Source organism: Silene latifolia, chromosome 11, assembly GCF_048544455.1.
Source record: "Silene latifolia isolate original U9 population chromosome 11, ASM4854445v1, whole genome shotgun sequence".
Lineage (NCBI taxonomy): Eukaryota > Viridiplantae > Streptophyta > Magnoliopsida > Caryophyllales > Caryophyllaceae > Silene > Silene latifolia.
In genome coordinates, this window is record NC_133536.1 from 154,349,710 (window position 1) to 154,367,427 (window position 17,718).

General features: G+C 38.8%; 1 protein-coding gene across 6 annotated transcripts in view; it reads left to right on the plus strand.

The window, feature by feature from the left end:
* The window catches only part of LOC141611978 (uncharacterized), a 29,887-nt gene extending 12,392 nt beyond the window's left edge, over nucleotides 1-17,495 (plus strand). For 2 of the 6 annotated variants that reach the window (XM_074430662.1, XM_074430663.1), the window contains 5 exons: nucleotides 2,915-2,980; nucleotides 15,623-15,669; nucleotides 15,936-15,998; nucleotides 16,281-16,377; nucleotides 16,472-17,495. In XM_074430662.1, coding sequence (XP_074286763.1) covers nucleotides 2,915-2,980; nucleotides 15,623-15,669; nucleotides 15,936-15,998; nucleotides 16,281-16,377; nucleotides 16,472-16,490 — 292 coding nt within the window. In that variant the 3' untranslated portion in view covers nucleotides 16,491-17,495. Of the gene's footprint in view, nucleotides 1-2,914; nucleotides 2,981-13,760; nucleotides 14,607-15,391; nucleotides 15,527-15,622; nucleotides 15,670-15,935; nucleotides 15,999-16,280 lie in introns of those variants that run through there. The other 4 variants (XM_074430664.1, XR_012528936.1, XR_012528935.1 and 1 more) reach the window with 4 other exon arrangements.
* The last annotated feature ends 223 nt before the right edge of the window (nucleotides 17,496-17,718 follow it).

The following is a 17,718-nucleotide window of genomic DNA, read 5'->3' on the forward strand; positions in this document are numbered from 1 at the left end:
AACAAATACTTGGTGTCCGCTATTTTGCAACTACTTATAAATTTGTGTTTGATGATTTCCTCTACCTCACCCAGAAAAGTTTTTGCCACAACAATGATATAATCTCAACAACAACAATGAAAATGAAAAAAGGAGCTCTAAAACTCTTAATTTTGACTTAAACAAGTATGTAAAAACTAAGAGGGGAGAGTATGATTATACCTTCCCGGTTCCACACAAAACTTGCTAAACGTTGTTGAATATCCTTGCAAAACCCGTCTAGAACCTTAAAATCCCGGTTGAAGCTTTGATTTTGACGATTCTTGAGTTAGGGTTCTTGATGGAGTTGGGAAAAATCTGTCAAAATGGTTGTATAGGAGGTGTTTGGTGGTGGTAGTCACAATATTGAAGGATTTGTGCAAAGGGAGGGTGATTAAATGTGATGATTTGTAGAGATTGATGAAGTTTGGGGTGGTTGGAGATGGGGTTTTGATGGGGATTACAATGGTGATTTCCGGAATTATGAAGGATAAGGGTTGGGGGTGTTTGATTAAGAGCACAAAATAGAACAAACCCGTGAGCGATGCAGTCTGCGTTGGGTGACGCAGGCCTGCATAGGACGATGCAAGCTGCGTTGTTTGACGCAGGCTGCGTCCTTGACTGCCGGTTGCTTCTTTGCTTTGATATGCATGCTCATTTTCTTTAGATAATTTGTTCATCCCCCACACTTGAGTTGTTCTTCGTAGTCCACAAATTCCGTATCCCCCTTTTTCATCACTTTTTCCCATGCAAGTCTCTTCTATCAATCTTCCACAAGAGCATTAGTAACTTCAAGAATTTGATGCAGACAATTTTTTTTAACAAGGAATGAAATGACATGAATTTAAGTGACATGAATGTAATTTATATCTATGAAAGCGGTAAATTTTACGCTAAGGAGAGTGTATTTACAAAGGTTGCCGTATTTTTAACGTCGATGGCTCGACTTAGTGCTTTATTTCATCATGCTTGATAGATGGGATCTTCCAAAGTTACTTCTTCCACCATTTGTGGTTCCATTCCCTCATGATAAGCCTTGAGACATTGTCCATTTACTTTTATCATCTTCCCCATACTTGGGTTTTCAATCTCAACCGCTCCATGAGAATAGACCTTCCTCACAATGTATGGTCTAAACCATCTTGATCTTAGCTTTCTGGAGAACAATTTGAGCCTATTTTGGAAGACAAGAACTTTGATATCTTCCTTGAACTCCCTACGACTTATCATCCGGTCATGCCATATTCTTGCTTTCTCTTTGTATATGGCGGCATTATCGTAGGTGTCAAGATGGATTTCCTCAGTTTCTTGAAGTTGAAGCTTCCTATGGAGGCCCACATCATCTAGGCTTTGATTGAAAGACTTGATGGCCCAATAGGCCTTATGCTCTACCTCTAAGGGGAGGTGGCATGCCTTACCATAGATAAGCCGGTACGGGGACCTACCAATCGGAGTCTTGTAAGCGGTGCGATACGCCCAAAGAGCGTCGTTCAACCTTTGGCTCCAATCTTTTCTATCGGGGTTCACCGTCTTCTCTAAGATACCCTTGATCTCCCAATTAGACACCTCCGCTTGCCCATTTGTTTAGGGGTGGTAAGCGGTAGAGACTTTATGTACGACCCCGTACTTCTTGAGTAATCCCTCCATAATTCGGTTGTAAAAGTGAGTCCCTCGGTCACTTATCAATGCCCTTGGATAACCAAACGTTGAGAAAATGTGGCTTTAAACAAAACTTGAAACAGTTCTTGCATCATCATTCCGGGTTGGTATGGCCTCAACCCATTGCGAGACATAGTCCACCGCCAATAGAATGTAGAGATAGCCATCCGATTTGGGGAGTGGCCCCATAAAGTCTATCCCCCACACATCAAAGATCTTAAAGTAGAGCATAGGTTGTTGAGGCATTTCATTCCTCCTTGATAAGTTCCCAACCCGTTGGCACTTGTCAAAAGTCTTTGTGAAGATGTGGGCGTCTTTGAAAATGTTTGGCCAATAGAACCCGCTTCTAAGAATTTTCCTAGCCGTCCTTTGGGGTCCAAAGTGACCTCCGCAAGCATATTCATGGCAATGTTTGAGAATAGGTGGTAACTCCACATCCGGCACACATCGGCGGATAACTTGGTCTTGACAAATTTTTCATAGATATAGATCATCCCATATGTAAAACCGGGCATCGGCTTTAATCTTGTTCCTTTGACTTGATGACAAAGAAGTAGGGAACTTCTTAGTCACCATGTAATTCACCAAGTTGGCATACTATGGTTCTATCATTCTTAATGCATAAAGGGACTCATGAGGCAAACTTCCATCAACTACCCCCATTCTTTACATTTGTTGATCCTCAAGATGAAACCGACTAAGGTGATCGGCCACAACATTTGCCAATTTAATACTACGGTCTTCTATGTCTATGGGTACTCTATCGAGTGGGGCTTACTCTGTCGAGTAAGTATGTTTTTACGCAAAACAGTAGTCTTCATGTTGGGTACTCGATCAAGTACGTGTGACACTCGATCGAGTAAGGGGAACTCGATCGAGTAAGTCACTTACTCAGTCGAGTACTATGGGTTATTTTAGCCGGGTTTTGTTAATAACGCGTGATTAGTATAAAAGGTTTCCGTCATCTTTCTTAATCACTTTTCACTTTTCAAAAACCTTTCAAAAGAAAAAAAGAGTTATGTTGTTCTCATTCTTCGCATTGTTAGCAAATCCCAAGGGCTAGGATCGTCGGATTGTCTTGTTCTTTACACCGTTGAGTTCGTCGCGTCAAGGGTAAGATTCTTGTATAATTTTTATAATGTTTTGTTAAGTTTGGTTAAAACCCTAATTGGGTAGATTTGGGGGTTTTAGGTGTAATGTGTTGATTAGGCGTTAACTATGTGAATATATGTTATAGGAGGAGGATTCGTAGAGGAACATTACTAATTAGCTGCTGTGACGGTCTTGTGGTTGCTTTTACCAGGTAGGGTTTCCCTACTCGATTATTGTTTACATCGTCTTGTTGATAGTTGATCATTGTTGTTGATTTATATCATATTGGATTCGGTAATTGGTAATTATTGTTGTATAATGTGGTTGGTTGTGATTGCTAGTCTGTGATTTGCGAGGTACGTCCTCGGCTGAGTGGAGTCACTTGCGGGAGTGGTTTCACGCCATTGATTCGCCCTCTGTGGAACCTGCCACAGAGGGGATGTACACATATAGGAACATGGGTTATCGCTCAGATGAGATGAGCGGGGCTTAGCTGGAATAGGCTGCGGTCCCCCACTGGCGGTATGGAATACTTTTTGTGATGAGTATTCTGGCAGGACTACACACTAACACTTTAGTGTGTAGTCAGATGTATGGAGTTATGATGGAGATTGGATGAATGTTGTAATTTTTTCTGTTGTATGGTTTTATGTAAACAGTAACTGACTCCGGTTTAAATGTTTTGAAAACTGTGGTGATCCATTCGGGGATGGTGAGCAGTTATTGAGCATGTATGAGATGATGCACATGGGATAGCTGGGTCGAGTTGCCGCAAGATATCTAGAAGTCTTCCTCTGTGTCTTAAACATTTATTTACAGTATTTGAGTTAGCTTTTTGGAACAGTTGTATTTTAATTTGAGAGTTGTGGTTTTGGACTTGTATCGCTTTAAATATATTTCATAAAGTATATTTCATTATTCTCTATTTGATATACATTGCCTCGGGTAACCTAGATGGTAGCATTCCTATACTTTAGGTGGTCCTAGAAAGGCACTCGAAGTATGGGAGTGTTACAAAGTGGCATCAGAGCGACGATTTTGGAACCTGTAACTAATGAACCCAATGAATCTAGGGAGTCAAAGTAAAATGAATCCGGGTAGTAGTTGTTAGGAGCTAATGCAAAGACTTGGGAAACGTCCTAAAGTCACGAACTCGCCCTACAACTTTAAACCGGTCACTATGGGGTGTCATGGGGATCGTTATGTGTTTACTAATGTTCTAATGTATATGATGGATGATATGTTGTTTGGAATTGTTGGAAAAGTATATGAGAAGCATGAATGATGTGGTGGAAAAAGGAAGTAGTTTATATATGATAATATGTGATGAATAATGAAGTTGCAGGAAGGATGATTTATAATGTGGCATAATAGTAACATGTGAATATGAATTTTGTGTCGTATACGTATATTTTGTTTGCGTAAAGTTATATAATAAGTTTATATGCTTGTCTACTGTTGTATCATATTCACTTGTTAGATGAAGAATGTGGTTGAAGTGGATGAATTGATTGGAAAAGATGGAGTGGCAATTGCATGAGAATATGAATTTTGTGATTAAGAATATGTTTAGGTGACAAAGTGGATTTGTAATATTGTTGTATTAGTCACATGGGAATAAGAATTGTAATGAACAAGTATATTTTGTTTTACGAAAGGTTATAGAATAAAAGCATGTGGGTAGTGCATGATGGATGTTGTTGCTTGGCTTTTGTAGATAGTAATATGTGGTTAGGGATACTGGTTTTATGAGTATTGAGTTGTTTTGCTTACTTTGTTGTTGTTTAAGTTGTTTGGAAGTAAAAATCAAATAGTTATGTTGTCCGATTACAGCAAAGTGGTCTTTAAACTGTTATAACTTGAGATGTACATATGATTTTGATGTGATTCCTATTGGAGGTGATGTTCTTTTATGATTCTAACGATAGGTCACACGCCCAAAATGACCAAGAAACGAGTGAGATATGACCGCTTTACGAAAATTGGACAGTGCTGAGAACTGCGTAGGGTACTCGATCGAGTGGCCCTTACACGATCGAGTGCACCTCTTGTTACTCGATCGAGTAACCCTTACTCGATCGAGTAGCCCTGGTAATTTCTTATACGTGCTTCTGACCTTCAGCTACTCGATCGAGTAGGCTGCACTCGATCTAGTGACCCCTGTTTTAGGTTATATGCTTATCTTTTGACTTCGTCGCATATTATGTTTAATTCAAAGGTGTTCTTTTGCTTCTTTATGCATTATTTTACATGATCAGGATTGACTAGTTGGATGTGATTACGGGTCTATCATGTGTATAAATGTTTGTGTGAGGTTCTGACCTCATGAGAAGTGGTATGGTGTGATAGTTATAAAGTTGTCATCTAAATGTCCTGTAATATATGTTGGGTACAGTAACCTAATGGAATGATAATCAAAAGTGATAGTTTGGGAGATTTGGCATGGCTAGTTATACTTGTATGTGTATTCATGATATATGTTTATTTCGTGTAATGTTATGGGTGATATTCATAAGGTTAGTATCTGTTTATTCCGTATGATATGTTGTGTTGTGATCTAGTAAAGCGGTTTTGAGTAAGTTTTCTTGTCCAGGAAGTTATATGAGTCACTGGTTATATGGTTGTTGTGCCTCGGGTGGTGATCCAGGCACGGTACGTCGTGTTGTGATGCGGGTAATTTCGCGTTGCGGTGCGGCTGTTGGTGGCGGTGTTGCGATGCCGTCATCGGTTGTGGTGGAGTAGGTGGGTGAGTATGTTTTTGAAAGACTATACCAGTTATATAGATTGTTGGTTTGTTTACTGCTATTTCTTGTGAGTTTCGTTTGGACATATAGACTGTTGTTTTGTTTATTGATGTTTCTTGCTAGTTTCAGCTTGGGAGTGAGGGTAGAGTATGATATGGAAGAGAGTTGTATATATTTCCGTTGTTTTCATGGTATAGTGATATCCTGTTGATGGGACACAGTTGCGAGAGGTCGTTGGAGTACTTGTGATGTTCTTTTAGAGGAGACATTGGTTGACATAGTAATGGCAAGTGATTTGTGAAACATGTGTTGTACTGATCTGGAAGCTGTAGGTAGTTCATAATCTTTTATAGAGACAGTGAACATAGGGTGTTGGGAATTATTATCATGTTAGGTTATGAATGCGTTTTGCGGTAATGAAAGAAAGGAACTTGAGGATCTAGTGTCAGGGTGGGTAATAAGTGTGGATCGTGAGTTAAACTTTTGGAGATAGGTGCTTTGTATAGAGGAGTATGTCATTTTACAGTAATGTGGAAGAATTGGAGTATTGGTTATGCTAAGGATTTTGTGGTATAGGTTGGGTGGTGTGCCGAATGAATTGAGGTTTGAGAACTATTTAAGTAAGAGAGCCTTGGAAATAGGAATGGTTATAGGTGTTGAGGCTATAGGCGGTTATCTTTGACATGTGGTGGTGATGAGAATAATGAGAAGATATAGCTAAGGATCAAGTATTAGTGAGTTACGAGGACGTAACATTTATCTTAAGAGGAGTAGGATGCGACAAAGAGAGTTTGATGGTTGTACATATTGTAGTATAATTGGAAGTAGAGTGTTGGTGTAGCATAAAGAATGGATTTGTATTGTGATTGATATTGTTAAAAGGTCATGGTCGTGCTTGTAGTAGTGTGATGTCTAGGAGTGTGAGAATACTTCGATAGTGTTGACAGTTGGGTGAGGATGTTTATGAGTTCGATAGTGTTGACAGTTGGATGATGATGTTATGAGTGAGAGTAAACTTCGAGGACGAAGTTCCTTTTAAGGGTGGTAGAATGTAACATTCCGTTTGATGTGTATGAGTGTCTTAATATTGGATTTTCTAGTGGATAATATGTAGTGAGATGAAGCTAGCGACGTTGGTGGATGGTATTTGGAAGTGTATGGAGTTAGTGTCGACAGCCTATAATGTGGTGGATACGATATCGCGAGTCATGTTGTGGAGGTAGGCATAGTTGGTGGAGTTGGTGTTTAGAGTTCATGTTTTATAGGTTGGGGTTTCGTTTTGATTTCTTAGTTGTGTTGTTGTGTCCTAGTCGAGTTAGTATGTTTGTTTTGAGTATAGGTTGAACTTCGGGGACGAAGTTCTTTTTAAGGAGGAAAGACTGTTATACTACGGGTTTCTATGTCTATGGGTACTCTATCGAGTGGAGCTTACTCTGTCGAGTAAATATGTTTTTACGCAAAACAATAGTCTGCCTGTTGGGTACTCGATCGAGTACGTGTGACACTCGATCGAATAAGAGGAACTCGATCGAGTAAGTCACTTACTCGATCGAGTAAGTGAGTCTTACGGGTTATTTTAGCCAGGTTTTGTTAATAACGCGTGATTAGTATCAAAGGTTTCCGTCATCTTTCTTAATCACTTTTCACTTTTCTAAAACCTTTCAAGAGAAAAAAAGAGTTAGATTGTTCTCATTCTTCGAGTTGTTAGCAAATCCCAAGGGCTAGGATCATCGAATTATCTTGTTCTTTACATCGTTGAGTTCGTCGCGTCAAGGGTAAGATTCTTGAATAATTTTTTAATGTTTTGTTGAGTTTGGTTAAAACCCTAATTAGGTAGATTTGGGGATTTTGGGTGTATTGTGTCGATTAAGCGTTAATTATGTGAATATATGTTATAGGAGGAGGATTCGTAGAGGAACATTACTGATTAGCTGCTGTGACAGTCTTATGGTTGCTTTTACCAAGTAGGGTTTCCCTACTCGGTTATTGTTTACATTGTATTGTTGTTAGTTGATAATTGTTGTTGATTTATATCATATTGGATTCGGTAATTGGTAATTATTGTTGTATAATGTGGTTGGTTGTGATTGCTAGTTTGTGTTTGCGAGGTGCATCCTCGGCTGAGTGGAGTCACTTGCGGGAGTGGCTTCACGCCCTATTCTCCCTCTGTGGAACCCGCCACAGAGGGGATGTGCACATTTAGGAACATGGGTTATCGCTCGGATGAGATGAGCGGGGCTTAGGTGGGAACGGGTGCGGTCCCCCACTGGCGGTGTGGAATACTTGTTGTGATGAGTATTCTGGCAGGACTATACACTTTAGTGTGTAGTCAGGTGTGTAGAGTTATGATGGAGATTGGATGAATGTTGTATTGTTTTCTGTTGTATGGTTTTATGAAAACAGTAACTGACCCCGGTTTAAATGTTTTGAAAATTGTCGTGATCCATTCGGAGATGGTGAGTAGTTATTGATCAGGTATGAGATGATGGGCATGGGATAGCTGGGTCGAGTTGCCATGAGATGTCTAGAAGTCTTACGCTGTGTCTTAAAACATTTATTTACAGTATTTGAGTTAGCTTTTTGGAACAGTTGTATTTCAATTTGAGAGTTGTGGTTTTGGACTTGTATCGCTTTAAATATATTTAATAAAGTATGTTTCGTTATTGTCTATTTGATATACACTGCCTCGGGTAATCGAGATGGTAGCATTTCCATGCTTTAGGTGGTCCTGGTAAAGCACTTGAAGTATGGGGGTGTTACAGCCAACCCTTTCTTCTTCCTTATTTCTATGTCGAATTCACTAAATAGGAGAACCCACCGCATAAGCCTCGGTTTGTTGTCTTTCTTGCTCCCAAATTTAGTGATGGCCTTGTGGTCGATGTAGACAATCACTTTGACTCCTAATAAGTATGACCGAAACTTCTCAAGAGCATATACCACCGCCAAGAATTCCTTCTCGTTTGTAGTGTAATTCTTTTGGGCATCGTTGGGAGGAAGCATATTGAATGACATAAGAAGCTTTGTCTTCTTTTTGGCCCAACACGGCCCCAATAGCAAAATAACTTGCATCTGTCATGATTTCAAATGGCCTATCCCACCTTGGTGCTTGAATGATTGGGACCGATACAAGGCTTTTCTTCAATAAGTTGAATGCTCTCCTACAATCATTATCAAAAACGAACTTTGCATCTTTGTACAAGAGCTTGCACAAGGGGTTAGTAATTTTCGAAAAGTTCTTTATAAACCGCCTATAGAAGCCGGCGTGTCCCAAAAACGACCTAACATCTCGAGTATTAGATTGGTATGGCAAGGTTTTAATCACATCAACTTTTGCCATATCCACCTCAATCCCTCTTTTTGTAACTATGTGCCCTAACACAATGCCACAACTCACCATAAGATGACACTTTTCGGAATTGAGTATGAGGTGAGAGTCTATACACCATGTTAGGACCATAGCTAGGTGGTTTAGACACGACTCAAAGGAATCTCCATGGATAGTGAAGTCATCCATGAAGACTTCCAATATACGCTCCACATAGTCGGAGAAAATGCTCATCATGCAACATTGGAAAGTTCCCGGGGCATTGCACAATCCAAAGGGCATTCGACGATAAGCTTATGTTCCAAATGGGCAAGTAAAAGTTGTTTTGGATTGGCCCTCTGGATTAATAGGGATTTGAAAATATCCGGAGTACCTGTCCAAAAAACAATAGTACTCTTTTCCACCCAACCTTTCTAGCATTTGATCTAGAAAGGCTAGGGGAAAATGGTCCTTGAAAGTGACTTGGTTGAGACACCGGTAGTCAATGCATACCCGCCATCCCGTTTGTAAACGGGTGGGAATTAATGCTCCTTAGGTATTTTTGACTACCGTCACCCCTCCTTTCTTTGCCACAACTTGAGTAGGACTTGCCCATTGGAAATCACTAATGGGGTATATGATTCCCATTTGAAGGGACTTGATGACTTCCTCTTTCACTACCTCCATCATGGGTGGATTGAGTTTCCTTTGAGGTTGCCTCACGGGCTTTTCTTCTTTCTCCAATCGGATCTTATGCATGTAAGTGCTTGGGCTTATCCCTTTGATATCGGCGATGCTCCACCAAAAAGCTTCCCTATGATCTTTTAACATGGTCACTAACTTCTCCTCTTACTCCTTCTTGAGTTGGTTTGAGATTATTAATGGAAGAGTGTTGTTTTCTCCCAAGAATATATACTTTAGGTGATTTGGAAGAGGTTTTGGTTCATGTTTAGGTGGTTTTATGGTGGAGGGTAGGGGTCTCTCAAGATTGGCTTCTAGGGGGAGGAAGGGTGTAGGGAATTTATGCTCTTGTAATGCCAACATTTCACCTGAAACCCGAGGAGGACGCAGGCTGTGTGAGGGGACGTAGGCTACGTCGTACGACACAGGCTGCATTCTAGGCTGGATCGTGCACTTTCATTTTTTTCTTTGGGAAATTCCTCCCCATCTTCAAGACTTTCTTCCTTGTCCAAGGCTCGGTATACTCCTGCACATCATGAGACAACACTACACGCAAACCTTCTTGGTCCAAATTGTTAGTGAGGGCGACCTCAAGAGGGTCCCTTTCACACAAATTATACACTTGTGAGACAATTGGTTCAATGATGTTCAAGAAATAGCATGAATGTGAATCTCTAGGTTGTCTCATAGCATCATAGATGTTATATGTGAGTTTCTTTCCGTCAAATTCCATAGTGAGGTTTCCATTAGACACATCAATCTTCATCTTAGAGGTTTTTATAAAAGGCCTCCCCAAAAGGATCGGAGTGGCCCTCGAGTCGACTTCCATATCAAGAACATAGAAGTCGGCCGGGAAAGTTAAGTGGTCTACCTCTACCAACACATCCTCCACCATCCTCTTTGGGTAAATATTTGAGCGATCTGCAAGTTGGATCACTACGTCGGTTTTGTTCAAAGGTGGAAGTCCCAAGGTCTCATAGAGTGTATAGGGCATGACATTGATTGATGCACCTAGATCTAACATAGCATGGGTGAAACTCTTCTCCCCAATCGAGCATGGTATAGTGAACATCCCTGGATCGCCACACATTTTGGGAAGTGATTTTTTAAATATGGCGGAGACATGTTCACTTACCCTTAATTTTTGTGTTCCCTTTCTTGTGTTTTTCCTAGGCGTACAAAGTTCCTTTAGAAACTTTTCATACCTCAAAACACCTTTTAAAATATTAAGTAGGGGGATATTTACTTCACACTTCCTAAAGGTTTCATAGAGATCCTCATTCCTTTCAAACCTCTTAGAATGTGAGAGAGTATGAGGAAAAAGGTACCTCTACGACATGTTCTCTCACGATCTCCTCAATATGATCATTGGTGTTGTTGCTTTCTTTCTCTCCTTTGTCCTTGCTCAATGGACTCTTCAATTCTTCTCCACTAGCCTTGGATGATGACTCCTTTGCTTTGTCAACCACAATCTCTTCTTCCTCTTGTACCTCAATGTCAATAATCCTCTAATTTGACTTTGTCTTTCTCTTCTTCTATAGGAGAGATTCTAAGGTTCTCCATTTTCTCAAGGTCATGGCACTAGCATTCTCTCTTGGAGGGAATGTGGTAGAAGGGATTGAAGTAGAGTTCTTTTGGTTGCTCTTGGCAATTTCTTGGGAAATTTGGCCAAGTTGGATTTCAAGATTCTTCACCCTTGCATCACTTGCAAGTTTATTGGCATCCATTTTGTCAAACCTCTTTGTCGTTTCGGCATGCCCTTTAACAAGAATTTTAAACATTTCTTTAGTTGACAAGTCATATTCTCCTTGAGATGAGGGACCTCCCCCTTGTTGAAAATTTTTGTGGTTGCCTTGAGGACCTTGGTTCCCTTGATTCCCAAATTGGAAGGATCCTCCTTTTCCTTGTTGAAAATTTTGTTTCTTTGGTAATTTGGGTTGGGACCTTGCAAATTTTAATTCCTCAAATGGTTGAATTGTCCATTTTGGAAACTCTTTGAAGTATCCCCTCCCCAACTAAGGTTTGGATTGTCCCTTGAGCCGATATTGTAAGTGTTGCCACTTGGATCGTATTTGTAGTATCCTCTCCGGTAGGATTTCTAGAATTATAGTTACCATGCATCATGGAACTCACATTCCCATTGCTTATCCCTTGTTCTTGCATGATGGGACAAGACTCCACCGGGTTTGGACCTTGACAATAATTGCACTCCGCATTGGATTCTTGTGCTCCATCTTTATTGTTTCCCATTAATTGAGCTACCATTTTGGTGAGATCATCCACGGTCTTCTCAAGTTTTAGGTTGGAAGGAGAGGGTGTTTCAATTGAGTTAAGTCTTTGATTCCCGGCTTCCTCTTCCATAGCTTCTTGTGCTTGCGGCTAGCCTCTCTATGATTTCATTTGCTTCCGCCATGGAGTAGTTGTTAACCCCTCCACCCCTGGCGGCATTCACCATTCTTTGGTCTTGTTGAGTAAGACCGTCACAAAATTTTACCAATAGGTCATCACCACTTAGTCCATGGAATGGACATTGGGCAACCAACTTCTTGAACCTTTCCTAATACTCATACAAGCTTTCACTTGGATCTTGTTCCGGAGAAGTGATGGCCTTCTTGGCATGGTTGTGTCTTGAATCGGGGTAGAACTTTTCAAGAAATACCGATTCCATGGCCTTCAGAGTACGAATTGTACCCGGCGGAAGGTAGAATAGCCAATCCTTTACTGCATCTAGTAAGGAGAATGGAAAAGCCCTCAATTTGAATTGGTCTTCCATGACACCATTTGGTATAGCACCCTCACACATCATATGGAATTCGGAGAGATGACGGTTGGGGTCATCCCCCGCATGCCCATGAAACTTGGGTAGGTTGTGGATAAAGTAACCCTTCAACTCAAAATTTGCATTGGCTCCCATGGGTGGGTAAGCAATGGATAGGGGTTGAGTATCATAGTTTCTAGCCCGGAGCTCTCGGATGGTTCTTGTATCATTAGACATTTGTGGATATTCTACTTCTATTGGTTCAACTGAAAGGGGTTCTAAGGCTTCGTCTTCAAATTGTCCTTCCCTTTGAGGCCGAGTATACCAAGGATTTGTGAACAACCAAGAATATGCTCCAAATTCGTCTTCTCCGTCTAAAGTGGACTCACTACCTTGTTGTTGGGACCTAGGCATAAACCTTTACACTAAACAAGATAGATTAGAACTACCACTTACTTTTGACAATAACAAGGAATTAAGAACAAAAAAGCATAAATCATAACTCAAGTTCTAGTTACGTTGTCTTCCCCGGCAACGGTGCCAAAATTTGATAGTAAAAATACCGGTTGTCGTTATTACTAGAATTAACTACCAAATTATTTATTTATAAGCCAAACTATACTTTAGATTACTCTAATTGATAAAGCAATATAGTGCAAGTAAGGGTCGATCCCAAGAAAAGGACTAATAACTAAAACTTGAATGGTAAACTACTTAAGACACTAATGATAATTTAGACTCAACAAATTAAGTTAAGCTAAACACAAACAATGGATATTCACAATGAACAATAAAAGATTGACATAAAAGAGGAAATTTGGTTAAGAAATAACATAACAAAGCTAAAGATGTGAACTATCAACAAACACTTGATATGCAAAGATTCAATATTAGGGAGAACTTGGTGCAACTTGGTCAAACACTACTCCTTAAGCCACAAAGACACCCTTTTTCTTTCTTCAATAACTACCCAATACTACTTTCTTAAGATGGTAAGACTTTCCTTCCTAAGCTAGAAGAAAACAATTCTACTCATGTATTTTCCCAAATGAAAACCACACAAAGGATAACACATAAGAGCATTAAGAACAAAGCCAAATGAAAGAGCTATGATTAACTTGTGAGAGTTTAAAAAAACTAACCCAAGACTAACTTTCAAACCTTACTCACAAAGTTACAAACTTTACAACAACTTCATAACAACACAAGTTTGCTTCATATATTTCTAGAGATGTGAAAACAAAACTAGAAATTGCAATAGTTAGATGAATAATATGCAAGGTTAGCTACTCTCAACACACAAACATCAAACATAAACAAGTAAATAAAAGGGAATGAAAAACTTATTGAAGAAAGATTAAGGAGTTCTTATAAAACTTAAAGGAAGTAGAGAATTCCAAATTACACCAAACTAAAGGTCTAGCCTTCCATAACCATAGATGATTCCAAGGTTAATGGAAAGATTGACATCAAAATCCAACCAAAGATTACAATTTTCACCAAAATACTAAGTCTTTCTTTCATACAAGTTTTTGAGATTATTCAATAATGAGATGATGATCTAGGTCTTCAAAACATGAACTATATATATGACTGCACTCCCTTCTAGGTTAAACATGCTTTGGGCTTCCACGGAATGGCTTAAGATGGATTATCAACTCTCAAAGGCTGAGGAGGACGTGGGCTGCGTCATCCACCGCAGGCCTGCGTCATACGGTGTAGGCTGCGTCAACAGACGCATGCTGCGTCCAACGCTGATCTCCACTCTAAAATTGCTTCTTATTTAATGCTCCTTTCATCATTTGGCCTCCATGCTTTGTTCACTAAGGGGTGACAGCTCTATTGCCAGCTCGTAGAGAGGCCATCCTCACTTGATTACCTGCTTTAGGGACGTGGTTAGAGACACTTGCTTGGGCTTCCGGGTTCTCTTCAAAATCATGCTCCAACCATGCATTAAAATACATTAATCACAACAACTAATGGGATGGGAAAACTAGTTCAATTACTCCTACAAAAGACCCTTAAATTAAACCAAACTAGGCTAGGCCTAAGAATGCCTTATTGACTGCGAAGTAAAATCTACAAGAGAATAACGGAGCATCTTAAATTTTCTACATGGTTTTATCCATTCTCTAAACTCTCCCAAATTTGTTCCTGCTTGCACAGTAGTTATCGTCATCGTTGTTGGTTGCTTGACCGCTGAACAAATTGTCAATTTTGCTTGATCGCTGTACCGATTGCTTTCAAAGGATCGACCGCCCATTCGTTGAAGACAACTGGGTAGATTGATTGATCTTTTTTATGGTTGAATAGATAGATCCCTTTCGTTAATTTTATCATCTAATAATTGGTAAAGTTACACTTCTCATCTCATCTCCCGCTCTAGGTTTTTTATGCTTTTTTAAATTTCTTTGTTACCATTTGTGAATTTTATTTTGTTATAAACTCATATTTTACTTAATTCGATTGTCTCATAGGAGTATTTAAGTAATAGGGTCGTTGCTGAAAATATTTACTCTCCGTTACTTTTGTTTCTTTAATAATAGATGAATTTCAATCCAAGTTTAACAAGTGAATGAGACTGAGTCAGTGAGACTAATTAACAAGTGGAAAGGGTAACTGTAATTCGCAAAGGCAACGCATCACTAAATTGCTATGCTGATTTAGTCACTTGAATCATTAGGGGAATTTTTTTCCTCCTCTTCGAATGGAAAAGCATCACAGGGCTTGGATGAAATTTTAACAAAAGCATATGTACATTTGTTTTTAATTCTTTCTTTGCTTAAATTAGTTGTATCTCATAGTCTTGAAGTTTTCATAAACAAAGAAGAATTATCACACCGATAATTTCAATTCCTAAAAATTCTAGTCATTACAATTTGTTTCTTCTTACAATAAGTTTATATTTTCTTGGACTTTGCTGAGAAGAGTCGAGACAATTCCAATCCTAAACTGCTTGGATTGATAATTTTCTTATTTCGGGTTGACATTTTTTCCTGGCGTTGTTTTTTATTAGGTTTCTACTATAGGGTTTTGTATGATAGTGATTATAGGTGGAATCTATATACCATTAAATTAGCTGATTATTAAATTAAAAAGAAGGTTTTTGATTGATTTTTAATCCACAACATGCAGTTTGAATGAACTCAAATCCATACAATGAATTCTGAGTAGAAGTGCGGGACGGTTTGATGATGCGGTGGATTATTGTTCATGTAAAAGAATGGTTTCTGATTTGTGCATTCGTATAGTTAAGGGATTATTGTTCATGTATGGCTTTAGATCAATGATTAAGGGATTATTGCTCATGTATGGGTTTAATTTTCTTATTTAATTTTCTTATTAATCATTTTTAATCTATTGCAGCCGGCGAATCAGGGGTTTATTGAATATGGAAGCATTAACCGTCTTAGGTAAGTTTCGGGCCATATATTATCTTGCTACAGTTTCAGATCATTTCGTTTATCATCTCCTAAACTTTAACTTAGGGAGACTTATGTTATACTGTTGTTACTAAGAAAAATAAGAAGAATGATATACTCAAACCCCAGGTATCGTTTCCCATTAGTTTGCTAAGTTTATATTTATTTCTTAACCGATTCTTAAAAAGGTCTGATCTTTAGTGGGTTTTAGCTATATACTATTGATATGTAAATTTATGGAATTTTTTTGGTAGCAGATTACAATATCAAAGGACAACAAATTGAGAAAATCCCAGCTAAGCAAGTCGAGGAGATTGTAGGTAGCTGATTTTGTTTTACCTTTTAGTTTCGAGTGGTAAATCTTTCGAGAGACTGTCTCATGTTACGATAATGAGAGTCATAGTCTATGATTGTATGCCAACTGAGAAGCTACTCCCTCCGACCCAATCATTTGTTTTATTTTTTTATTCGTCATGAGGGGTATATTAATTAAATGTAAGCTAAGTAAGCTTATCGTGAAACCCTCTCATATAAGAATTAGTGATTGTTTTGAACCATCTTGAGTTGTTATTTGGGTTTGAATTTTTGGTGGGTTTGTGCAGGAATAGCTGGAAAGGCAAAACTTTTGGAAAGAAGCGTATTGATATATTCATCCCTCGAGAAAGGGTGGCACTTAGGGGGCTATGTCTTTGCACTTGGGTAATAAACTTACGAAAACACGATAAGTTTGCTTAAAGTTTGTTGGGTTCCTTATATTGATGATAACATGCCCATTTGATTTGTGTTATCTTAGTTTACCTTTTCAGGATTAATGATTTAATCAAGCATGGATTAAGAAGTGTTGAAGTTGTTAATCATCCCATTGTATTGAGTCTTAGTGTCATCTAATGTACAAGTGAGAAAGTAGAGTATCTTAGAGTAATAGAAACAGTCAAGACGACTGTTGCTTTCATTAGTAAACAGCTGCTTGGATTGTTGCCACAATTCGTAACACTTGAAGCCCTTTTATCTTTCGAAAATTCTTCACGTGTCTCTTATTTTTCAAAGATAAACTTCAGATTTTTAATAGGAGTTGGCCTTCAATAAAGAGTGGTTTGAATAATTATTAATTTCAAAATATTTCCTCTTTATGCAAATTTGACCCTTTGGTCCTTTAAGAAAACAAGAAATGTTTTTTGCCATTTTAGTGTTAACTTGTCATCATGTGACTTGTCTTTTCTCTCTTTGTTTTCTGAATTTGCATGAGCTTTTAAGGATATCTTTCAAACACTCTTTCTCTATTCTTGCCTTTGCAAAAGAACCTTCTTTGGTGAAAGTTTTGAGTGGTTGCTAAAGCTCTTCACATGTGTGGTCTTTGACCCTTCAAAACCCTAGCAACCTCCTCACCCTTTCTCTCTATAAAAGGCGAGCCATCTCCTTCATAAAATCCCAAGACTTTTCTGAAATATTTTCCAACTTTGCAAATTGTTTTTTAAAAGCTTAAAACCGCGTGTCTTTGCAAAACCTCTAAAAGTCTTCAAGTTGTTACAGTCGTGGCTACTGTTACTTTAACATACTAAACTCTCTTGCTTAAGAATTGTTGATCTTGTAAAAGTTGTCCATCTCTATTCTTTGCTAAGAATATGTTAGTGGAAACTTGATCCTATAACATTCTAAGTGTGTTAGTAGAGTTTAGGATGGAGTAGTCTTTAACTCTTGGCAACCGGAGTAGGTTGCGAGTTGGCTTGTCATAAGAACGGAGTAGTTCTTGGACTCGCTTTACAACCGGAGTAGGTTGGTGTCATTTATTGTACGGGTTTTTTAGTTGTCGGAGTAGATCACTAAAAGAAATCAATAAAAAGTAGATTGGACGTAGGCACTTGAGTTTCTTGCCGAACCAATTCAAAAATCTCGTGTTCAATTGTCTTACTTTATTTCCGCTTCTCTTTTAATTTGTTTGTTCTTGCTTTGCTTAACCTTCGAAGTAACAGTTCCATATACTGTCACATTTGGTCTGCAGTCTGTACTTCATTAACTGAGACAAATAGCTACAGTCCGAAC